This window comes from Dipodomys merriami, unplaced genomic scaffold (assembly GCF_024711535.1).
Source record: "Dipodomys merriami isolate MVZ:Mamm:240054 unplaced genomic scaffold, mDipMer1.0.p SCAF_9, whole genome shotgun sequence".
Classification (NCBI taxonomy): Eukaryota; Metazoa; Chordata; class Mammalia; order Rodentia; family Heteromyidae; genus Dipodomys; species Dipodomys merriami.
This window is the reverse complement of record NW_027206512.1, coordinates 37314372-37339608: the sequence shown is the minus strand read 5'-3', so window position 1 is coordinate 37339608 and position 25237 is coordinate 37314372. Positions and strand designations below refer to the sequence as shown.

Here is a 25237-nt window from a genome sequence, read left to right as displayed (position 1 = left end):
ACGTTTGGAAGTGTGGAAAGTGAAAAGTCCTGGAATTCCAGACGAAGGACAACTGGTTTCTTATCGTTTCTACTTCTTCCATATTCCTATACAAGAAGGAGAAACATTTAATGACCTCAATTCGTTTGGATTGTCTTTTGTGAACTCTGACAATTCAAAGAATAGGGGAGCGGGGTGCTGGGAGGTTGGCTCAGTGGTAGAGCGCTTGTCTTGCATGCATGAGGCCCTGGGTTCGATTCCTCAGCACCACATAAGCAGAAAAAAAAAAGACCGGAAGTGGCGCTGTGGCTCAAGTGGTAGAGCACTAGCCTTGAGCTGAAGAGCTGAGGGACAGCGCCCAGGCCCAGAGTTCAGGCCCCACGACCGACCAAATATAGAAGAAAAAAAAAAAAAAAGAATGGTGGGGAGGTGAACTGACAAGCATTGTGTGAGAGCAGAAGGGCCTCTCTTTTTAATCACCTCTCTCCCTGCCCTCCTGTGTGGCTTCCTTGAAAAGAGACTCTGTGGCCTCCAGTTTCCTGTTTAGGTTATTTTGGAGGGAGCCCAAGGGCTTAATTTACATTTCAAGACGATAATAGAATGTATTATTTGTCTTTCTGAGTTTGTTTTTGTTGTTATGAGAGTCAGGGTCTTTCTAGTTGCCCAGGTTGGCTTAAATTTGACATTCTTCTTCTGCCTCAGGCTCTGAGTGCTGGGATTTCAAACATAAACCATCAAACATAAACCACCATTCTTCCCTACCTTTCTAACCTGTTTTAAAATTGAGAGAGCCAGAGAGGTATGGTTTGGGGAGGGGCTGTGGGAGTTGGCTATTTCAGTTCAAGAGGATCAGGACAAGGTTAGCACTTGCAGCTTTAAAGACCCTTTCATTTGTTTTTCTTAAATGGAAACTTGAGTAAGTATATACATAGATTTGCAAAAGTTGCATGCTCCAAATGCTATTCTGATCCCTCTGTGTAATTGTACTAGTTAAGATGGAAGATGTAGATTCTGTGCAACCTTATTCACATGCCAGATAGTTCACATGTGTCTATATTTGAGACCTGTTTCAAGCCTGAGGTCTTGTGCTGGCTGGCTCTTAGTCACAAGTGCTGTTTTTTGGGAGCATTCTAGGTGGCTGTGACTGGTCAGAGCAGTGCTTGTGTAGTATACAAGTCCAGTCTGCTGCTCCTGCAGCTGCACGTGAACGTCAGAGGCTCTGCTGTCGCTCAGAACTCTGTCCTGCTGTCTTGCCAAGAACTAGATTCTTAGCAAGATCTAAAAGAGAAAGTAAACTTTTCTAAGTAGTAGCAGGCAAGATATTTTGCTTACTAGATTCAGAGGGGCAGCTTGGAGATTCTAGCTCCAGCACAGACAACTTACATGGTAGCATCTGATCTTTGGGTCTGTCATTTGCATTTAGAGTGTGTATATGTTTCCCAACTATTCCAGGAAAAGGGGCTTCGTTTCTTTCTTCTGACTAAAATGGCATCTCTTGGGGACTTACAGGATCTTTTAAAAGATTTCTTTCATAGTAGTGTTTATGATAGAAAAGTAAAGGAACTAATATAATTTTGTATATTTTATGTGAAAGCACTTCTAATGATGGATTTTCAAATTTGAAATTATTCATCGATTTTCAACTCATTTCGTAGCCTAATATGTATGTGTAGGCATGTTTTATAGAAACATTTTAAACAAGAAGTGCTGAAGCCTATCAGCTTATTATTGTTTAATTGTGCAGGATTCTAGGATGGAGCAATTTCACCTGTCTCTTTTGGTTGCATATGATTTAGTATGTGATTCTGAAATGTTTATAGAGATGGTAGGAAGTACAGTCCTTGATCTGGACCTGGTTCCCCAGGAGTGGGGCATAGGCCTTGCTTCTGTGGCACACTTCACCATTGCAGTGCCTGTGGGTCCTGGAGCTCCAGGATAGCTCTGTGGTTTTTCTGTCATTGTAGGAGAGCAGGAGGGGTAAAGAATCCAGATTTACTCTGCTGTGTAATCAATCACAAAATAAATGTAAACAACTACATCTTAAGAAATGCTGACTGTTGCAATACATTTCTATTATTTTCTTGCCAGGAGCTAAAATTCTAGGAAACGGCAGTGGAAAGTGAACACGTTTTATTTGAGATATGATCTGAGTTATTTGTGTGACTTGTTTAATTTGCTTGTATTTTTTACATCTTGCTGTTAAGTTCGAGTTTATTGTGAGTAGGATTTTACAGCTACCATAGTACTTTCCTTTTATCTTAAATCATGTAAAAATTTGGTTGGGAACATTTGACACTACTAACATTTGGTTGGAAATTTGACTTTTTTGTCATATTTTATTTCTAGGAGATAGCTTAGTAATTGTATGGTTGGGTTTTTAAAATACGTAAGGATCAAATTAATCGATATGTTAAAAAACATTTATCTTCGCTTTTAAGGGTTTATAAAATATTTTTTAGTGGTCTTTGCAGTTTGGAAAGTAACATTGACTTTTCTCCTTTTTTCTTTTGAAGACTTTCAGCTGAACTCTCATCTCTCAACGCTGGCAAATATTCATAAGATCTACCATACTCTTAACAAGCTAGTAAGTCAGTCTTTTAAACATAAATCCACCACCTGCTTAGTCATTTTGTACAAGTGTATTCAATTTTTAAAAAATGGAATTATAGATGAGGTAGCAATTGCTTATGAAATTCTGAATCTTAAAACTTGCTATATGGCATGTGATTTCTTGGTTAATAATGTGCATATATTTCTTACAGAATCTAACAGAAGACGTTGGCCAAGACGATCACCAAACAGGTATCTATAAAAGCTAACATTAATTTTTTTCAAAATATAATAACATAAAACTAGGAAAGCTCTGTGTTGTCATATATGCACTCCGTTAGCAAGTTGCTACTTGATTGAGGATGTCATTCAGGTAAAGCAAAGACAGCTATGTTACATGTTATTCTCTAGTCCTGTGTGTCTCCCAAGTTAGGGTGCATTATAACCTCCTGAAGGGCTTGTTTTAAAGATTGCTGGGCCCCACCCACAGAGCTTCTACAGAGATTAGGGTAGGGCCTCAGAGTTTGCATTTTTCACAGGCTCCCAAATGATATTGATGCTGCTGATCTGAGACCTTTTTTATTTCCTTTTTTTTTTTTTCTTTTTGTTTGTACTGAGGTTTGAAATTAGTCTCATGCTTGCTTGCCTTACTTGCTTAGTTGATACACCATCATTGGCTTTTTGTTGGTTATTTTGAAGATGGAGTTTCAAGGTCTTTTTTGGCCAGGCTGGCCTGGAATCTTGATCCTCCAGATCTCAGCCTCTTACATAACTAGAATAACAGGCATAAGCTACTAGCACCTAGCAGGAGACCACATTTTGAGAATCATTTCTCTAAAATGTTATATGCTTATAAAGTTCAGACATTTGCATCTGATTGATATTTACTAAACTTCTAGCAAAGAACGATTAAAATACCTTTTAAAATTTGAAAATTGCCACAGTAATATATGAATCTATGCTTATCTCAGTCTGTTTGGGCTGCTGTAACAAAAAAATCTTAGCCTGAATAACTTACTGACAACAAAAAATCTATGACTCATATCTCTGGAGGCTAAGAAGTCCAAGATAAAAGCACCAGCAGTTCCAAGATTAAAGTACCAGCAGGTTCAGTGCCTGGATAGGACCTGTTTCTCCTTGCTCCTCACACAGGGGTAAGGAGGGTTGAGGTGGACATTGCTTTAGGATTATTTTGTCAGAGTACTCATCTCAGTCACAAGGGCTCCACCCACCTGGTCTTACCACTCCTAAAGCCACCACCTCTTTATTTCAGTACTTTGGGGATTTGATTTCAACATAGGAATTTTGGGAGGGACACAGACATTGAGGCCATAGCAACCTCTATTGGAGAATTTTGAATAGCATGAAAGTAAGTGAAAGGTGATGTCTCCTAACTCCACTGCTTATTCTAGTACATAACTAGCTGATTATTTCAGATATTTTTATGCATATGTATATATTTGTGTGTGCTTTTTTAAAAATTTAGAATCCATGATATATTATGCCATATATTTTTTAGTGTGTGTGCAGGTCCTGAAGCTTGAACTCAGATGTGGGTACTATTTGAGCTTTTTTGCTCGAGGCTGGTGCTTCTTGGTGGTTCATTGGGAATAAGAGTTCTGCCCAGGCTGGCTTTCAACTGTGATCCTCAGATCTGAGCCTCAGCTAGGATTATAGGCTAGAGCCACTGACACCTGGCTCTTTCTTCATAAAATGGTATATTTTGGAAATTGGTTCACAATCTATTGAAAACTAATATTAAGATGAAGATGAAAGTAACAGGTTTTTTGTTGTTGCTGTTGTTGGGTTTTTTTTTGGAAAACAGATTCGTTGTGCAGCAAGAATGCACATGTTTTTTAGAGTCTCACCTGAATCACTGCCACAGCTAGGCAAGTACAGGTGGGTTGTCCCCTTAACCTTGCTACAGACTTGAAAGGAAAGGATTCAGACCTTTTCTGCCTGTTGCTTGGCCTGGCAGGCAGGTCTGAAACAGAACTCCAAGGAGCTGGACTCTCTGTTCAGTTTCTACTCTTGGGATCACCAAATCAGAACACCCTCCTTCCAGGCAAGTAGGGAAAGGGAGTGAGGCAGGCAAAAGGGAGTGTTCTAGAAGGTCAGGGATGTGAAGGGTTTTTTTTTTTTTTTTTTAAATAGTAACACATTTATGAAGAATCTCTCTTCTTTAATAGTTGCATAAGTTTTTTCCTTTTAAATATATATTTTTTGTGGTATTAGGGTTTGAACTCAGGGCTTTGCACTTGCTAATAAGCAGGAACTCTACTGCTTAAGCCATACTCACAACACTTTTTGTTCTAGATATCCTAAGGTCTTGTTTTTTTGCCCAGGCTGGTCTGGATTGCAATCCTCCTGTTTATACTTCCTGCTGTACCTGGGATGCCAGCTGTTCCCCACTGCCCAGCATTATCTGTTGAGATGGAATCTCACACTTTTTTCTTTTTTGACCATGGGCCAGCCTGGAGCTGTGATGATCCCTGTCTGAGACTCCCACATTGTTGGGAGTCCTATATAGTGGCACAGTGGCAACTGTGGTTGAAATGAGTTCTCATGAACTTTTTTGCCCAGGCTGGCTTTAAACTATGATCCTTCCTACCTGCCTTCTGAGTTAGCTAGGATTATAGGTATGAACCACTGACTTGTGCTGGCTGCGTAAGTTTCTAGTGCATGCATATATCAAAATATGTTTCTCTAGCCTCCTTATGTTTCATATTTGTATGTTCAACTTTTAACTATTTTCATTGATACTGGAATCAAATATTCAGGGCCAGTTTTAATAGTTAAAGGGAAAACACATGTCTTTGTGAAACAATATGTTAGGTGTTGTCCATTCCCTATTTGGTTATAGCATTGCTTCATGATTCCTGTACTCAACAGAGTATACTTGAACAACGAAACAGTGTAAAATCAGTAATGTTTAAAAATCTGAACAAGCGTACTTAGCCAAGGTGCTTCTTTGACTGTCTTGTCCAGTAGTCTGTCTCTCTGCTGTTCTGTAACTGGTGTATGTGAAAGAACCAAGTCTATACAGAAGACTGGGTGTCCTTCTCTATCTTTAAAACCTCTCTTTGGAACTTGGAGACAGAAGGAGAGTGGGGTATAGGAGAGGAAAAGAACAAGTGGAAGGGCCGAAAGAAGGGAAAGAGACTGACTAAGAGAATGAATAACTTTAGTTAAAAAAATAGCACAAATAGGATGATTTTTTTTTTAAAGGCCAAAACAGAAAGGACAAAAAAAAAGTAAACAATGACAGGTATGAGAAGTCAGTTATTTAGAGATGAAGAAGGGAAGGCAATTTTCTCTTAAATAGTAGGATTTAAGGGAAAAACAAAAACAAAAAACTCTTTGCATTTAAAAAATAATAGTTTCCCATAAGCAAGCAAGTAGTTAATGAAATGAACTACTTTTTATTTTTGCTTTATTGTGTTGGTCCTGGGGCTTGAACTCAGGATCTGGATGCTATCCCTGAGTGTTTTTCTTAAGGCTAATGCTGTACCATTTGAGCCACAGCTCTACTTCTGGCCCTTTCTATAGTTAAATGGAGAGAAGAGTGTCATGGACTTTCTTCCCAAGGCTGGCTTTGACGTGTGATCCTTAAATCTCGGCCTCCTGAGTAGCTAAGATTACAGGCATGAGTCATGGCCTTTTTGGTAATGAGGAACTTTTACTCTTGTTTTGGGTTCAAGGGAGATTGTGCCTGGAAATTGGAAACTTACTTCTTAGGATTGAATTTAAACTATCCTTTCTGTGAGGTGACAGGATCCTTCCGTTCTCAGCTCCTAAGCAGCTGGGACTACAGATGTGAGCCACTGGCTAGACATGACTTCTTTGTAAAAAATGACTATAGTCATTCATGTTAAGGTTTAGAGAAGAAAGATCTAAAAGACCCTGCCACATAAGTTAGTGGTTAAAAGTTTTGAATAAACCAAAGGATAAACTGGGCTGATAAGCTTACAAATATGACTAAGTTTTCATAGAGACAAGAAAATTTTACTTGTAAAATTTTAACAGAAAGCATTTATCAATAAGAAAAGAAAAACAAGAGAAAGCTGAGAAAGTTGGTTATTTTTGACATTTTAATGTTTACCAAAAGCACTCTGCTGTTGACAAGTGGGATTTAGTGAAAGGCAGTCATATACCAGTGTCTATGAAAAAGCAGATGGTAGTGGAGCTGCCATCTAAATTAACTTTCTATTAGAGAAGACATTATTTTAAAGTGTTCATTTCCATGGACTAAGGTAGTGAGTGCGTTTTGTGATCTCTAAATACTTGAGGAAGGGCCAGGTGCTTAGAACCAAACATGGTGTTGGAAGATGTCTTTTCTTCACATGTACATATAAGGAGGAAGAACAGCTCCAGATGGAGGGTACGCACTCATTTCATGTCATTTCACATGCTTTACTACTAGGTGAGGTTCACCTCTTTATTCTGCAACCTGTCCCCGAGTCATTAAGTGACAAAGATAAATCTTGTCTGTTGAAAGTCTTGGGAGCTTTTTAGTGTGCTTTAGTGTTGTGTGCAAGCAGGTTTCACAGGGAAGATGAATGAGGTATGTGGGTTGTGAACAGTACTCTGGCTCTTCCTTTTCCCATTCTTGTTCTCACTGAGGTTAGAAGATATTGTAGTATGTGTGTGTCTACAGGTCCCAATCTTCCCACCCTTGGAAGGAAAGTCTAGTTGGGTCCTCAGGCAAGGTAGCTGGTGGTCCTCTTGATAGGCTTGGTGGAGATCTGCTTCTGGGATGAGGGAGTTGTCTAAGACAAGCTATGATCAGGAGCCCATATGGGTAGTTTCCCAGTTTATAAGAGGTGCTGCTGTTGCCTGGTATGCTCCCTAAAGTATATTGTCCAGGGAATTTAGCACAATAGCAGAAGTCTAAATGGGAATCTTAAGATTCAGGTTCTAGTTCTATTTATTGCACTTAGCAGGGTTGGGACTTTCGCCTTGCCTTGCATATGTCCTGCAAGAGCTGCCTACATCGCTGATTTCACCTGGCAAGGTGAAATTCACCTTACATTCACCCAGTCTGCTTCAGGCTGGCCTCTGACCCCTACCTAGCTATACTGTCCTTCACTGCTCAGCGCCTTTACCTGATGGGCCTCTGTGTGGCAGTGGATCACTGTCTTTTCCAAACTCTCTCCACCTTTGTCTTCTAGGCTATCACAAAGGATAGGAGAGCCTGGGTTTCCTTGCTGTCCAGCCCCTGGGGTATCCACACACCCCTTTCTCTGCTTCTCTCAATGGGTTGTCATCACCTGTAGAGGTAGCAGCAGATAGTGGCTGAGAACTGGCTTGACTGCTGGACCACCTGAGTTCCCTTCATGAACCTGGTCATCATATACTTGGCACCAAACATTTAAGCATTTACTGAATGAATATTTTTCTTCATGAAAATCCCGAGAGAGACACTGTTCCCATTCTTTAAGCAATGAGTAAGCAAGAGGCCTGGACTAGATTAGTGATTGCCCAGACTACAGAGTGACATTAAGAGTTGGAGCCTATTCATTGAATGAAGGTCACCAAATCTCAGTAGGTCTCCTGTCCACACAACTCACTAAGGGTCCAGGACCTTCAACCAAGGACTAAAGGAAGAAGGAGTGGTATGTGTCCCAGATTTCACCACTTCTCAGACCCAGAGACCTTGGCAAGTTACCCAAATGCTGAGCCTTAGTTTTTCCCATCTTTTCCACAGAGATAATTGTTTTGCCTGGCCTGTCATTCGGGGTTGTTGTGGGAACTAAATGACACACCTGATGGGAAATATAATTATCTTATAATTACCTTGTAATTTATAATAGTTTAAGACAGTCTGAAGCAAGACTGCTGGTCTTTTGAATCCCAGTTTTGTCCCAGGCCTTGCCTCACCTTTTACTACCCCTGCAGTTTAAGCTACATGGGGAAACTACACACTTCCTACATAGCCTTCCTTTTAGGAGCGTCACAATTAGTACATACAAGGCTGAGGGCCTGGGCTCCTGCTAAGTTCTCAGTACATTTTCAGTGTTGTTATCTTCTGCTGTGAAATTCTAGCATTCTTTTGCTAAATGAGAGTTTGGCTTCCCGATTAAACGCTGAGTGAAAGTGGTAGAGTTTTCCTCAAGTGGCAGAAACAAGAAAAGTTACTGTGGAAATTTTGTTTCAAGTCATGTCAGACTTTTCGGTCAAATGCAAATCCTGTTTAGGATATCACTTGAGGTGTGAGTGTGGAGGCTTGTTGGTTTCAGAGTCCAATTACTGCTTGAGCTGGCTTTGTCTCATAATAAAGTGCATCGATTATAAGAGCAGGATGATTTCTCTTGACAGGACTTTGACGTATAAGAGAAGCAGAAAGTTTAGGTGAATTTAGGTGGTTTTCTTCAGTATGTTTGGAGAGTGAATTGAAATTGATCACTTCTATTTCTGCTTGATTTGGTGTGGTGGGAAGTAGTCACTTGTTCATGTTATCGCTAGATTTTTGACTGACACTTTTTTCAGAGAGGAACTGAAACTCATTATCCCTCTGAATAGCATTTACTGGTAATATCTAAGCCCCTTACAATTCGTGCTTGGAAGAGTTACTAGGTTGGACTTAACTTTGTGCTTCTTTGAATTTGTTCTGTAGGAAGCCTGCGATCTTGCAGTTCTTCAGACTGCTTTAGTAAAGTGATGCCACCAAGGAAAAAGAGAAGACCTGCCTCTGGAGATGACTTATCTGCCAAGAAAAGCAGACATGATAGGTATGGTACCAAGACACTGTATGATAGGCATGTGGAAGGATTTGCATGTCTGCCATGGTCTTAGCATGCAGTTGGCAGCTAGAATACTTTCTTGGTTCAGTGGGTATTTGTTACAGTGTAATTATTTAATAATACTTACTTTGTGTTTGGGCTTAGAAGACAAAAACAAAATAGACAGTTTCAGTCCTTAGAATAAGGTTTTGAGCTGGGTTTGGTGGTTCATTGTTTGTAGTTTGAAACCAGAAAGGCAGAAAAGCCTGTGAGATATTTCTCCAGTTAACCAGCAAAGTGTCAGGCCATAAGTGTGTCTCAAGTAGTAGAACCTCAGCTATAATCAAGCAAACTGAGTAAGAAACACCTGAGTTCAAGCCCTAATACCAGAAAAAAATTAAAATCTTAATCCATTGATCCTCTTAATAACTGGTTAGTGTTAGTTTATTTCTTTGAAGCCTTTCTGTCTATGCCTGGTGAGGGGGACAACACTGATTGCTGTTCTTTCAGAGGGTCTTACCCATTAACTGTTGCCATTGGGCTGAGTAGCCCACTTCTCCTAGGAGCTTTACACACCTGGAGCAGCCATCCTAAGGCTTAGTCTCAGATAAAAACTGTGAAAGACAATACTGTTTAAAACACTTCTCTTTCTGACAATGGTTAATTTAGGTAATTTCAGAGACTTGTTAAATGTTTATTTGGGGCATATTTAGTTTTTCAATCTGATTTTTAGTAATTTTTCCTGTTTTTTTTTTTTTTTTTTTCTTTTTGGGTCCAGTTGTGGTCCCTGAACTCTTGGTCTGGGCGCTGTCCCTCAGCTCTTCAGCTCAAGGCTAGCGCTCTACCACTTGAGCCACAGCGCCACTTCTGGCTTTTTTCTTTTTGCTTATATGGTGCTGAGGAATAGAACCCAGGGCCTCAGGCATGCAAGGCAAGCGCTCTACCACTGAGCCACCTTCCCTCCTCCTGTTGTATTTTTTAAGCAATAAATTAATCACAATCTAATCTTCCTGCCTCTTTTCAATTTTCCCAATTCTGGTTCTATGGGTGATTAATGACCTGGAATTTCCATATCTCTAAATCAAAGCAATTTCATTCTGTGGTACTTCATTTGCCACAACTCAGTTGGAAAAGTAGAGTGATAAACTCTGAAATATGTAAATAATGTCACTTTTCATATCTCAGAGTAGAAAATATTACCTAAAGAAAACAATAGTTTTGAAGATCTTGGGGCAGAAATACTCAGTTTCACAAAGCCAGGTTACTTGATTTCCTTACTGGTGAGAACTATCATCAAGGAATTGTTAAATTCTAATAGTCACTTAGCATTTTGTATATAGAACTTAATTTGTATCACAGCCTAATATTTAGTATAATAAAGCCAGAATTTAAAATAAACAGTTGGGGAGCTGGGAAGGTGGCTCAGTGGTAGAGCGCTTGCCTTGCATGCCTGAGGCCCTGGGTTCGATTCCTCAGCACCACTTAAGCAAAAAGAAAAAAAGCCGGAAGTGGCGTTGTGGCTCAAGTGGTAGAGCACTAGCCTTGAGCTGAAGAGCTGAGGGACAGCGCCCAGGCCCAGAGTTCAGGCCCCATGACCGGACCCACCCCTCCCAAAAAATAAAATAAAATAAACAGTTGGGTTGCAGTTGCTAAGTTTATTCTTAGTAATTTTTAAAATACAGCTTTACATATTGTAAGGTTGATTTTTAATTTTTTTATTTTGGTCTGTACAAATTGTCATGTAAATCAGTCATTAGAACATGTCCATCATCCCACACACACCTCTGATGCCCAAACATCTTTCTCCATCTCTACTCCCGGTCCTAGGCAACCACTAATCTACTTCTTTATAGACATTTTATGTAAATAGTCTTTTGTGTCTCTCTCTGAACTTAGTGTGTTTCTCAGGCTTATCTATGTAAGGGCCTGTATCAGTATTTCATTTCTCTTATTTGCTGAAGGTATTTCACTGTGCAGTATTGGACCATTTCTATGTAGAGTGTTTTTAGGTATTTCAAGTATTATAATGTCATATAAAGAATTCAGGTTATTCACTAATGAAAGGCTTTGAACTAATATAGGACTATCTGACTCAGGTTAAAGCTTACCTGTTTGATCCTGAGGCAATATCCATATCCACCTTTATTTTTAGGAGCATGTCTACCTTTTATAGAAGAAATACAAAACTTTGTGTTTTTCAGTTTCAATAGCAACACTCCCCTCTAACTATGGTTGTGTGTGTGTGTGTGTGTCGGTGTCTGTGTCTATATCTGTATATGAGTGTGCAGTAAAACCAAAGATCTGGAACCAAAGATATGTGCAAATACTTGAGTGTATGTCTAGGTCATAAGTTAAAAAAATCACTAAAAAACAAATTACATATGATTCTTACATTCTTATCCATGATTAAAAGCTATGCTTATATATGTGTGTACATATATATAGATATATAGATATATTATAAGTTTTATTTATGAATCACGAACTTAAAGCTATGGCTTCGTCTGAGTCCATGTAAGGTAAAGCTATCTGTCCTCAGCTCCTGGTTATGGGGTAAGAAATTCCTGTGAGTTGCAGGAGGGTAGAGGTGGGGGAGGGGAGCTGTTGTGCTTCCTGGTTCAGTTCTCCAGCTTTGTCTAATGTTTCTAAAATGCTGGAACTATAAGAGAGCAGCAGGAACCAATGTTCTCTATCCTTTCTGCTGAGGCTTTAAGGATATAATGAATCAAGGAGCCATCTAAAAGACTATCAACCATACACTGAATTAATTTTTTTCTTGGAAGCCTGGACATGAATTGACATTTCTTATTTGTTTAATGCCCTCTTGGATTGCCTACTACTGATAAGTTGTTTCTTAGACTATTTAAGTTGTTTCTTAGATTATGTTGTATGCTCATCTTGACTTGTAAGACACAGAAGTCGGGAGAACTTAATGAAAAGACCCATTTTTAGGATCATTAATTGAAGAAAAATGCCTTAGACATTCCGTGTTCTAACTTGACTATTATTCTGCAGTTAGTTCTGGCTAGTGATGTAGAAGAGAGTATATCAAATAACTATTGTGTTTAATTCTTACTAGTTGTTAATCAAGGAAAGATCTATAGCCCTTCCTTAACCTTGGAGTCTATTACAGTATTACTGTATTCAGTTACAAAATGGAAGCTTGTAAATGCAGGAGGCAGAATGTTTAAAATAAATTTAAAACATGGATTGAATAGATGTCTGATTTAGATAAAAGTATAATAACTTAAAATTGATTTTTCAACTTGCAGTATGTATAGAAAATACGACTCAACCAGAATAAAGACTGAAGAAGAGGTCTTCTCAAGTAAGAGGTGCTTAGAGTGGTTCTATGAATATGCAGGTAGGTAATCACTCACATTCTGTAAGAATGATCCTCAGGAGAGATTAAAGAATTTTAAAATGTGTACTTTTCAGATTTAGTGCATGTGTGCCTTATGTGTTTGTGTCCCTGTTGGAGAGATGGGGAGCGGAAGGGAGGGACATAGTTGAAATGAATCTCTACATGTCCTATTTATAGCCAGCAGCTAAGCCAAAGAATTCAGAACACTAGAAGGGAACTGAAAAGATGAAATGCACTTGGGAGAAATGCTTTGGATTGCTAGGAAGCCTGTTTAGAATGCTGATAATGGGTAATTATTTGGCCTAAGCACTGAAGTTAAAATAAGCTTTACTGCTTTAAGCTCTCATGTAGTATAATGGAATTGCTTATTTAAGAGTATTTTGAAAGGATCATTTGACAGAAAATGTTTGTTTTGTCTTTTAAAATGTCTTAAATTCAGTATCAATTTTGCAGTATATCTGTAGTTGTTTGAATAGTACAATGCCTCAATCAAAGCCTTACTTGAGACTGTGCATGGAATAAAGAGAAAGAAACATTTTCAGATCGAGTTTGAGCTTTTGGCTCTTTGACTTTTCTTATTTTTCTCTTCTTATTTCAACTTAACAGTTAAATTTATAATCTGTCAACTTGACAGTTCCAACTTCCTTTAAGCCAGTTTTTCTGTCATAGTCTGTAGACCCAGATCCCAGGTATCTCTGATCTTACTTTAAAAATGTAGGTAAAAGCTGGGTGCTGGTGGTTCACGCCTGTAAGCCTAGCTACTTAGGAGGCTGAGATCTGAGGATCATGGTTCAAAGCCAGCTGGCAGGAAAGTCCGTGAGATTCTTATCTACAATTAACCACCAGAAAACTGGAAGTGATGCTATGGCTCAAGTGGTAGAGTGCTAGCCTTGAGCTAAAGAGCTTAGGGACAGCACCCAGGCCCAGACAGAGTTCAAGCCCCACAACTGACCAAAAGAAAAAACAACAAAACAAACCACAACATGTAAGCAGATGGTGCATATCATTCCCTAACAATATCCCTGGCTCCTGCTACTTACAGGATAAGGCAGATTGCTGATTGTCCCTTCATTACAATGCTCTTCACCACTTTTCCATTTGACAATAATTGTTTTGTTCTCAGTGATTAGTTCTCACTGATTAGTTGTTATCATTGCAAAACCTGTATTAAAGTGCTTGAGACTTAATTCTAATAAGGTATGACTGTATTTCTTCTGGCTATATCTTTCACACTTTTAAATTAGCATAGCCTTTTTTGTACTCCCGTAGAATTCTGTTCAAAACTTGTTTTGATCCCCTTTCATTGAGTATCAGAAGTTAAGATTTTTCCCCTGTGGCCTGGTTTCGCCATTCTCTGCGTCCTGGCACTCTACCCTTTTCTGATAAGAACTCTGCCCTTTTGTCGCAGAGATTGGTCTGGGTAGTCAAATTTTCTGAGAGTTTCAGATTTAAGCTGGGAAAAGAGTTTTGTTTTGTTTTATTTTGTTTTTTGTTTCCAGTGGTGGGCTTGAAACAATATAGTCCTGATTCCTTTGGTTTTCTTGGATTTTGGGGCTGCTCATCATCTTCCTAGTAGATTCTTCTCATTAGTTTGATTAGTTTCAACTGAATTTTGTTGACAGGGTATAGATACGAGAACAAACACTTACATGGCATTTGTTGTGTTTCATGTTAACTTCATTAAAACATAAATCCCTTGAAGACATTTTGTAATCCTCATGACAGTGGTTGATAATATTGCCAAGGGTTCAGGAATAGGTGCTGAATGAGTTTTCACATATTCCTGTTAACTGATCATAGGAATCTTTTTCTTTCTTATATTAGTTTGGATTTATTTTTTTGATGCTGAATTATAAAAAGAAAAGTTTAAACAGAAAACCCAACCATCATAGCCCAGCTGTTTTGGTTTTGTGTTAAGCAAATGTCAAGCTCTCTTTCCTTTAAAAGAGAGCAAGGTAAAGTTGCCTTCTTGTTTGCTTTTCTTTGGCTTCAGAAAGGTGACATTTGGAGAATAAAAATGAAGCCATGTTATTTAGATTTCTTGGGGGTCCCTGCTGAGTGATTGTTTATCATTCTTTCCTGCAAGAAGTTTATGTGGTTGTCTCTTGTTTTTGTTCTCTAGTCCCCACTTTCCTGTCCTTTTCCTCCAATCTTTTCATGACTTCAAATTGGGAATAGTAGAAAGCCCCAGTTGGTACTCATTTTTACTTTGAATATCCTAGCCACATGAATTGAAATTGTAGGTCAGAATTGTTCAAGAAAAACAATCTGAAAAGAACTGTAATAACCAATAAGGTGTGCCGTTGGCTGCTTCTGTTGGGGAAAACCTGGAGGCCAGGCCACATGAGGCCCTGAGCCTGCTGACCAGGCCCTAGGAGCAAGCCAATTGGTTGGGCTGAGGATAGATTCATAGATTGATTTCATACATTTTCATCTGGAGTGAAGTTGGTGAGCAGTAGGGGGCCTTGTGTGCGATTACTTCACTTAAATCAACCTTTACTTCTCTTATCTGTTCCTCATCCAACCTTTCCTACACATTGAGCCCAGCTCCTCACAGCTTCTTGACTGCTTAGCCAAAGCCTTGCTTTGTACAGTGACCTCCTCACTTAAAAAAAAAAAATTCCTGTTAACACAATTGCTGAGTTTTAGAAGTTTGATGAATAAACCATCTCTACTGGGGACCTCTTCCTGTTTTTTTTTTCTTCTTCCTGTTTTCTATGGTTTTAAGTTTATTCCCTTTTTTACTTCAGTACTTTAACTCTCTGCGACTTGAGATGGAATGATGAGGATGGGAAATAGTGCATTTAACTTCCATCTGACACTGGAACTTAGTTGCTTTTCATTAGAATAAAAATGGCCAGTTTTACATAAATTATTATAAAATACCTTCTACTTTTTGAAATATATCTAAGAAGAAGTTAAGTCAAATTCATTAGTGCCAGTACTGATTTTGTAGTTATTCTAAAGGTCACATTTAGGGATGGTTGTGTTAATTCTGCAATCCCTGACTATATGTATAAGTCTTTAGTGTACTTTGGGTTAAGTTCATCATAGAATTGTCTTTTGGTTTATGAAAGTGAGATTAGGGTCTAGGAATAGGTCCCAATGTCAGGCATGTTCAATTTCAAAAAATGCCAGAATTTTCTGATGGTGAAGGAAGGTACATTTAACAATGCCCACAGGCGGCTCTGGAATCCCATATGTAGCTTGATGTAATTATTAAAACTTGGTGTTTTGGGCCATTATGAAAAAATGAAAAGTGTTTGGTTAGACTAAGAATATACTTAAGGTAGCAGAAGAATGAGAGCATTGTTTTTATTTCCAGATTTTTGGGGTTTTGTTAGTACTTTTTTTCTTTTTTGCAAATTTGCTTTCTTGTCAATCAGGCCATTTCATAGCTCATTATTGCAACTATAACTTTTTAAAAATCATTTATCTCAACCGTGCTTTTCAAATTCAAGTCTAGTGACCAACTAGATCAGAGAGAGAAAGAGGAGAAAGACAGAGAGAGGAGAAAGAGACAGTTTTTTTTTAACTTTATTTAATAAGTGTAGTATATGCAGTACACACAGGAGGAGAACACACACACGAGTATGTGTACTCTCAAGTCCAAAATTGCTAGTGTATGAAACAATAAACTGCTAAATGTCTTCCCATTTGGGTCATGAGGGAGTGAAGGATGCCACTTTCACTGGTTTCTTTCTCTCTCTTTTTTTTTTTTTGGTCGGTTGTGGGGCTTGAACTCTGGGCCTGGGCGCTTTCCCTCAGCTCTTCAGCTCAAGGTGAGCACTCTACCACTTGAGCTACAGCGCCACTTCCAGTTTTCTGAGTGGTTTATTGGAGATAAGAGTCACGGGCTGGGAAGGTGGCCCAGTGGTAGAGCACTTGCCTTGCATGCTTGAGGCCCTGGGTTCGATTCCTCAGCACCACATAAGAAAATAGAAAAAAAAGCCAGAAGTGGCATTGTGGCTCAAGTGGTAGAGCACTAGCCTTGAGCTGAAGAGCTGAGGGGACAGCGCTCAGGCTCAGAGTTTAGGCTCCATGACCGGACCAAAAAAAAAAAAAAAGAGTCTCAAGGCCTTTCCTGCCTGGGCTGGATTTTGAACCATGATTCTCATATCTCAACCTCCTGAGTAGCTATGATTATAGGTGTGAGCCACCGGTGCCTGGCACTGGTCTCTCTCTTAAAAAAAAAAAATTGTAGAAGTTACTAGCCAGTGCTTCTAGAGAGGAAAAAGAAACAAGAGGCATAAATACTAGAAAGCAGGAGGCAAAAATGATCATCTATTGAAGATAAAATGATTGTTATTTTATTTCTGGAAAGCTAAAGAGAAATGCTTGGGTGAACTTAGGAACATTAAGTCAGTATGGGAGAGGAGTACTTAAAGAACCTTTGACAAGCACTTGACTCTGGAATGTAGAGAATAGGTACAGAGGAAGCTTGACTTTTTAAAAACATTTTATTTTTACTTTTTTTTTTTTTTTTTGCCAGTCATGGTGCCTGAACTCTGGGCCTGGGCACTGTCCTCAGCTCTTCAGCTCAAGGCTAGTGCTCTACCACTTGAGCCACAGCACCACTTCCAGCTTTTTCTGCTTATGTGGTGCTGAGGAATCGAACCCAGGGCCTCATGCATGCAAGGCAAGCACTCTACCACTGAGCCACCTTCCCAGCCCCTTTATTTTTACTTTTAAGTGAAATTTTGTACCATATTCATGTACAAAAATACACCTGAATTAAATAAGCTTTTATTTGATTTTTTTCCCCTGTTGGACAAGACAGTGAAATTAGAGATATGTATTTTTTAATGGAAAAAAAGAAATAGGTAACAGTTGAAAATATGGAACACTGTTTTTTTTGTTGTTACAAAATAGCACATTGTGATTAGAAGGAAAATAAATGGCTAGAGAAAAAAGCATTTGCTTTGACCAGATCATGTGGAAGCCCTGAGTTTGGGCTTTATCACTCATCAAGAACAGAATTGAAACCTAGAAGTGACCCAAAGCTTTCCCAGCCAGTGCTCTGGGTGATTTTCATGTTCATTCTCTACTGAGAAGAACCACCCCATGCTTTTATAGTGGTCTCACTATCATTTTGTATTATAGTTACTCCCATATTTTACCTCTTACATACAGGGCAGGGCCTGAGTTTTCTCCTTTGTATGTACCCTAAGCACTATAACAGTGCATACTCCAGGATGTTTCTCACAAATATTACTGATGTGGAACTGAGATGGGAGTTTGCTAGACTTGGTATCTTCTTGGATGTGGAGGCAAAATGAAAAATGTCAAGTGATTTATGTATTTTGGTTTCATCCATTCAGTAAACATGCCAGGTGGTATGCTGAGGTGGTAAGACGGATAAAACAGCTCTTGTTTTTGAGGAGCTCTCAGAGAGAGCCAGATAAGCTGGCACTTGAGAATGCAGTGTGCATGGGAGAAAACCATTCCCAGCATGGGTTACAGAGGATTGCCTGACCTGGCCTCACAGGTGGGAGATTGGGACAACTGTCTGGTTCCAGCCTTAAGAAGATGGGAGGAATAAGGAATGAGTCGACAGGAAGATTGGTTGAGGCACACAATATGGTATGGTGGTGGTTGGATGTGATTCAGAGAAACACTAGATCAGTAGGTATTTCTGGATCTTAATTTCTGTTCATTCGGTAATAGTTATTGAGTGGCATACTTCTGAGAGGCTTGCTTTGCAGGTGGGAAAGCAGTAGCTTAGTCTTACTTGACATACTAAACACTTGTACTTTAGGGGCAGTGGGGAGCTACTAGAGAACTTTTAAGCCGGCATGGGAGTTGTGTTTGAGATGGACCCCTTAGTAGTTATGTCCATGATAAATCAGGAAATCTAAGAGAATAAAGCCCCTACTAGGACTGTACAGGAGGGTTGGCATTAACTAATACTGAGAAGGAAAATTAGGATACTATTGATATTTGATTGGTGGTGGAGAGAGAGTAAAGGGAGGATGGTTCTCAGGTTTCTATTCCTGGTGGTACCCCAGTGGAGACAGACACATAAAAAGTAGGTTTAGCACAGAGAGTTAGTAGCTCTGTTTCTGAGAAGTGGTATTATAAGAAAAGCAGTATGGGTAGGTTAGGGGTAGAAGATTAGTTATGGTAAACAGGAGGTGGAGTAGGATAGGCACGTTAATATGGCAGACAGACCAAAAGTAAGGAAGATAGTAGGTTAGAAATAGCTGAGTAGTATCTGAAATTTCCTGAGAGTTCATAATAACCTGAAAGAGCTTTGATAGTGGAACTTTGTACATCTACCTTAACATATTTGTAGAAGCAAGAACCCATAGAGACGCCAGAAGAGGAGAGGAAGTAGAAAAAACAGACAATGAGCTGCTTCTGGAGGCCATAGGAGGACACAGTTTTGTGATTAAAAAAGAACTACTTCAAATTTGAGAGATCACAAAGAGGCCACATTAACTAAAGATGGAAGTGTCTACATTGCTACAAGAGTTTTAATGGAGGGGCTGGGAAGGTAGCTCAGTGGTAGAGTGCTTGCCTTGCATGCATGAGGCCCTGGGTTTGATTCCTCAGCACCACATAAGCAAAAAGCAAAAAACCAGAAGTGGCGCTATGGCTCAAGTGGTAGAGTGCTAGCCTTGAGCTGAAGAGCTAAGGGACAGCGCCCAGGCCCAGAGTTCAAGCCCATGACTGGAACCAAAAAAAAAAAAAAAAAGAGTTTTAATGGAAAAATAGAAGTAGGAAAAAGCAACTTATAGTAGAATGGATAAAATAAATATGGAGCAAAAATAATACTAAAAAGGAAAATGATTCTATTCCCTACATCAATACCTATCCCATCATATTTGTTAAGCATTGGCTTCCAGAACCCCTGGGTGTACCAAAATTCATAATGCTCACGTCTCATATAGAATGGTAAAGTATTTGCAATATAGTCTAAGTAAATCCTGTAGTATACTTTAAATCACCTCTAGATTATTTATATTTAATATAATGTATGTAGGCACAGGTTTTATGGAGATTTTTTTTCCCTAAACAGTTTTGATCCTCAATTGGTTGAATTCACAGATGTGGAACCAAGAAATACAGAGGACCAACTAACTATATTATACTTGATTATTTTTCCCCTATGTGAAAGAAGAATTTATATTACTTTCCAATTAATTTTATAGAGACTAACATGTGATTCTTCATTATGTTTCTAAAATCTGTTGATGTAAATGTAAAATATATTGAAATTGTTAGCACAATAAGAGTAAAACTTTCTTTTAAGATACTTTAAAGAACAGGAATTAAACTTAAGTGGCCTTATCTTTAAATATAAATAACATATACCATATTCCACAAGTTAAAGGACATAGTGGTAAACTGACTTAAATGATAGTAAACAATAGAATTCTCTAAAAATTTAACTGAAATTCCTTAACATGTTTCAATTTATACTTAGTTTTCCTTCCAAAAGGGGGTTAAAGCCCTGGTCTAACTTTCTGAGCATGTAATACTGCTACAGGACTTGGTCAGATTTAACTTAAAAGACTGTACTGCATCACAGGTACCGATGATATTGTGGGTCCTGAAGGCATGGAGAAATTTTGTGAAGATATTGGTGTTGAACCAGAAAATGTAAGTCTACCTTAACTTAGTAATGTAAATCAGTTACTTTTCTTACTTAAATTTTCGGTCCTTTTCAAAGAGAGCAATAATAAAGTTAACTATGCTGTATTTTATGAGACTACCTAACAAGTTCTAATTCTAGTTTGCTTTGTAAGCTTTGCAAGTGGCATGGTGTAACTCTAGTCTCCCCTCCCCACCGGCTTGATTTCTTATGTCTAAAAGATGTAGTGATTGAGTAATTAAACTAGATGTTTAAAAAGTGATGTGGCTATCCATAGTGGCAGATCAGCTAAGGTACTGAGTCCCTGCATGCTGTGTACCTTTGAGCCCCACAGTAGTCAATAATTATTCATAAAGGCTTTGAGTAGGTTGTGATTATCATAAATTTTCCCCAGATCTTTCACTTCCAGTTGAGCTTTGCTTTTCAATATAAAAATTTTAAAATTGTTATCACTTTATGTAATTATTTCTGCATAACTCTTAGCATCATGCTATTGTTGCATGTTTTCTTTTTCCCACCTCTTACACTAAAACGAAAAATTATACTTCTACGCTTCTACACATGCCTTTGTACATATATGATTTAATTTAATTTTACACCTTCCAATTTAACAAATGTAGATCCTAAATGAATTTGTGATCTGCAAGAGATCTTGTGAGATTCCTGAGACATTTAGTGCCTATGGTATGCATCTTGCTTTTAAAGAAAACTGGGAAATTAGACTGTATAATTTTAACTTTTTTGTTGTTTGTTTTTGTTTTCTGGTGGTTTGTTGGAGTCTCACAGATTTTTCTGCCTGGGGTTGGCTTTGAACTGTGATCCAAAGATCTCAATCTCCGGAGTAGCTAGGATTACAGCCATGAGCCAGTGGTGTCTGGCTTAACTCTTTTTACCCTTAACTTTTCTGTGCCTCTGTTGTCTTTATCCCACCCCCAAAGTCATAATTTTTGTGAAGTGCCTTTAGAATGTCTTTTACTTACTATTTGGATTACTTTTTTTTTTTTTGCTGAACTGGTGTTTGAACTCAGGGCCTTTCACTTACAAGCTGGTGCTTTACCACTTGAGCCACACTCCTACTTCTTTATGCTGTTATTTTTTCTTGGATAAGTTTTTATATTTATGCCTGGGTCAGTCTGGATCACCACCATCCTCCTCTTTATAATTCCTCCATAGCTGGGATGATGTGCATGTGCCATTACATCCAGATTCTTTTTGGTTGAGATAGGCCTCCATTCCCTGGGCTGGCCTTGAGCCATGGTCCTTATGATCTCATTCACTTGAGTAACTGGGGTTACAGTACCTGAGCCATTGCACCTAACCCAGCTCATGTATTTTGATAAATTACTCACTTTAATATAAAGGTTTGGGCCAGCCAAGTCAATAGGATTTCACCTGATCCTAGTCCATGAACAGGAAAAGGACATTTCATTGACTTTCAGAAGGCAGTTTTCTCCTGGGAGCTGGGACAAGGTTGGTAGTGTTTTCTAGCAGTGCTGTTAGAGTGGCAGTGTGTTGTTCCTAGTGGGGTTTAGAGCATCCTCTCAGAGGACAGCAGTGGTATATTATGAGAGGAATAGGCATCAGGACCCAGACGCAAAGTCTGATGAGCTTGGTAGGAGGCTGGAGGAATGCCAGGGATTTGCTTCTAACTGAAAAAGGAAGGCCTAGCTGTGCAAAGTTTGCCATCCCTAATAACAGTGGTCAATAAAGTACAGCTATTATTAACATCCTTCTCAGGCAGTTAATATTGCTTCATCCCTTCCCTTTCTTCCCCTCCCCCGACCTCCCCTCCCTCTTTTTCTTTCTTTCTCTGTCTCTGTCTCTTTCTCTGTCTCTCTGTCTCTCTCTGTCTCTTTCTCTCTCTGTCTCTTTCTCTGTCTCTCTGTCTCTCTCTCCCTTCCTTCCTTCCTTCCTTCCTTCCTTCCTTCCTTCCTTCCTTCCTTCCTCTCTCTTTCTTTCTCTCTCTCTCTCTCTCTCTTTCTTTCTTTTTTCTTTTCTTTCTTCTTTCATTTGCCAGTCCTAGGGCTGGAACTCAGGGCCCGGGCACTGTCCCTGAGCTTCTTTTGCTCAAGGCTAGCATTCTACCTCTTGAGCCACAGTGCCAATTCCAGCTTTTTCTGTTTATGTGGTACTGAGGAAATCGAACCCAGGGCTTCATGCATGCTAGGCAAGCACTCTAGCACTAGGCCACATTTCCAGCCATTAAGATTCCTGTAGAACTCTTATTTTTCTGAGTAGAAATAGAAGAAATAGAAAATTACGTTGAAGTCTAAAAGACCAAATTAAAAATGTTGTTCCAAGTATGGATTATTGTACTTCAATTCCAAGATGACTTCAATAGACATTATATTTTATATTGTCCCTAAGAGAGAGTATTGCTAAATAAACTCTGATATACTGTCAATCAATTTTACCACTTGACAAACAAATGGTAAAATGAAATATTTCCAAAGAGTGTTGCTGTAATGAGCAAGAATTGTAAGACTCTTGCTTTCCCTGATAGTTACAGTTTTTATGAAATGTAAGAAGACCTCTAGAATTCAACTCATTTCCTTTGCCAAGATAAGGGATTACAAAAAAAAAGTTGGTTTTGTTTTGTTTTGTTTTTGTTTTTGTTTTGCCAGTCCTGGAGCTTGAACTCTAGGCTTGCGCATTCTACTGAGCTGCTTTTGCTCAAGAATGAGCACTCCACCCCTTGAGCCACAGCACCATTTCTAGCTTTTTTGAGTAGCTTATTGGAGATAAAAGTCTCATGGAGTTTCTTGCTCTGGCTAGCTTTGAACCACAGCCCTCAGATCTCAGCTTCCTAAGTAGCTATTATTAGAGAGATGAGCCAACTGGCACCCAGCAGAAAACTATTGAAGGTCTTAGCTTCCTTATTTAACCCAAGAAAGTTTTTATTTTGTGTGACGATTGCTTTATTAGCTGCTGTCCTGTATGGTGTACGTGTGTGTTGCAGGGTTATGTTCTTACCTTAAAAAAAAAAATCTTTTTATGTAGAGGTTTCAGTCTTTCTAGTGGAGGCTGAATAGAGTAAGAAAATGTGGGTTGGTTCACCTAAATAAATTGATGTGCAGGAGTCAATTCCACGAAAGCTGAGGGCTGAGGAGAAAATCCACTACTATGTGAATAGGCTGATGAAAATTCTTCAGTTGTCCCATTGGTTCTAAATGATCATTTTTAAATTTTATTTAGTAATCAGATTTAACCCCTTTAACAATATGACTAGTCAGAGTAATCTATATAGTAATGTAGTTTTAAATTTAAAAACTCTAATGACCTTCAAAAATCTTTTTTAAATAAAAAAATACTTTAGCTTGTAACTGGGTACTATATTTTCAAACGTTTTCAGTGTTTGCCAAACTAGAGCTAACTATTGAAGACCTCTGTTCATATTTTAGTGCCTAAATGACTGGCAACAGAAGCATTTGGCAAGATATTGATGTCTTTAATTGTAGGGAATTTGATTTGTGATTTTTTTAACAGGTAGTTATGCTTGTCCTTGCTTGGAAATTGGATGCACAAAACATGGGCTACTTTACGCTACAGGAATGGCTGAAAGGAATGACTTCTCTACAGTAAGTCCTAGGGTGGGGTGGGGCTACCCCTCTTCTGGGACCTTAGGAAGTGGTTGAGTTATGATCTGGGCAAGCTTCTCTGGGCCACCCTTTGTTATGGATGAATTTGGCACTTCAGGTTGAGAGAGAGTGAAGGGGAGGAGGAGGGGGGAGCAGGAGAAGAGAGAGGGAGTTAGGCTAACCATTTATCATAGATGTGAACCCCCATGTGTAATGTAATATAAAATTTCCTAATAGTTACATTAAAAAGGTAGAAAGAAACAAGGAAAATTAATTTTAATATATTTCTTTAATTCCTGATATCTAAACTATTACTATGCTAAACATGCAGTAGCTTTAAAAATCAATATGCAATTTTACATTCTCTTTTTTAATAATACATCTTCACATTCTGTTTTTTTTTGTCGCACCCATATGGTCTTTTTGGTTGATTCATTTATTCTTGTTGGACCACTTGGTCCAGGAAAAGAAAAAAAAATAGTGATTTTATGCATTCATGTGATACCTGTGTGTGTATTTGCTAGGAGTTCTAGTCACAGAAACGATATTCTGCTACATTATGTCTTGAAGGGTACAGTTGATGTCGGTGCCTAAGCAGTTCAGATGAAGCCTATTCTTAAATACAATAACTTGGATCTAAAGCATTTGAAAGCACTTATTTTTTCTTCACTTCAAGAGTAACACCATAAATTTTATTGAATTATAGTTAAAATTGAAATGGTTCTATGATTGTATTTAAATAATTTTGGAACTTGCCAGCTTTTTTTAAATACCTTTGTCCATTTGTTGGTGTCACTGATGCCCTTGTCTTCATTGTGCTTTAATGGTTTGTGTAACTTTTTCATTGTTTTCCCATTTGGGCTTCACAGATGACTTGTGAAAGATAGGGCAGATTTCATCTTGTACAATTTACAAATCAGGATGCTGAGGCCTAAGAAGGGTCATGACTTGTGAAAGTGGCAGACATGGGAAGAAAACCCAAGATCACTGAGTGATTCTTAAGTCACATTCTTCCTCTAACAATATTTATAGAAGTAAAACGTGCTAGCATTTTGGGGTTAAGGTCTCTGCAATCTATTTATAATTGTATTTGTAATGTTATGTCTCATTATTTTCCTCACTGCCTATGTTGCTTTCTGGATAGAACATCCAGTGATTATTTTCTACGTATCTTTGTGATAAGGACGTTTGGTTATGTTAGGATTTTATTTCAAAGCTTAGAGGAGGCACCACCATTTTCACTTGGATAGCTTTAGGTTCTTCTTAACATTTACTTTACAAAAGAGTCTCTTTCCCCCATGTGTTTGAGGGCCTCATTTCCTGGAAGAGGTGAGCATCTCCTTCTAAGGGAACCAGCCACATCATTAGGCTGTATTTGGAATTGTCTTGTGCTGTCATGGTGATGGCAGGTGAATTCTCACAGGTGGCTGCCACATAGTTCTTGAAA

At 38.7% G+C, this 25237-nt stretch overlaps 1 protein-coding gene across 6 annotated transcripts in view; it reads left to right on the top strand.

Annotated features, from left to right (window-relative positions):
- Positions 1 to 25237, top strand: part of Dcun1d4 (defective in cullin neddylation 1 domain containing 4) — a 76655-nt gene that overhangs the window by 27380 nt on the left and 24038 nt on the right. For all 6 annotated transcript variants that reach the window (XM_070013066.1, XM_070013064.1, XM_070013067.1 and 3 more), the window contains 6 exons: positions 2493 to 2563; positions 2742 to 2781; positions 9146 to 9260; positions 12524 to 12615; positions 20150 to 20220; positions 23699 to 23790. In XM_070013066.1, coding sequence (XP_069869167.1) covers positions 2493 to 2563; positions 2742 to 2781; positions 9146 to 9260; positions 12524 to 12615; positions 20150 to 20220; positions 23699 to 23790 — 481 coding nt within the window. The remainder of the gene's footprint in view (positions 1 to 2492; positions 2564 to 2741; positions 2782 to 9145; positions 9261 to 12523; positions 12616 to 20149; positions 20221 to 23698; positions 23791 to 25237) is intronic.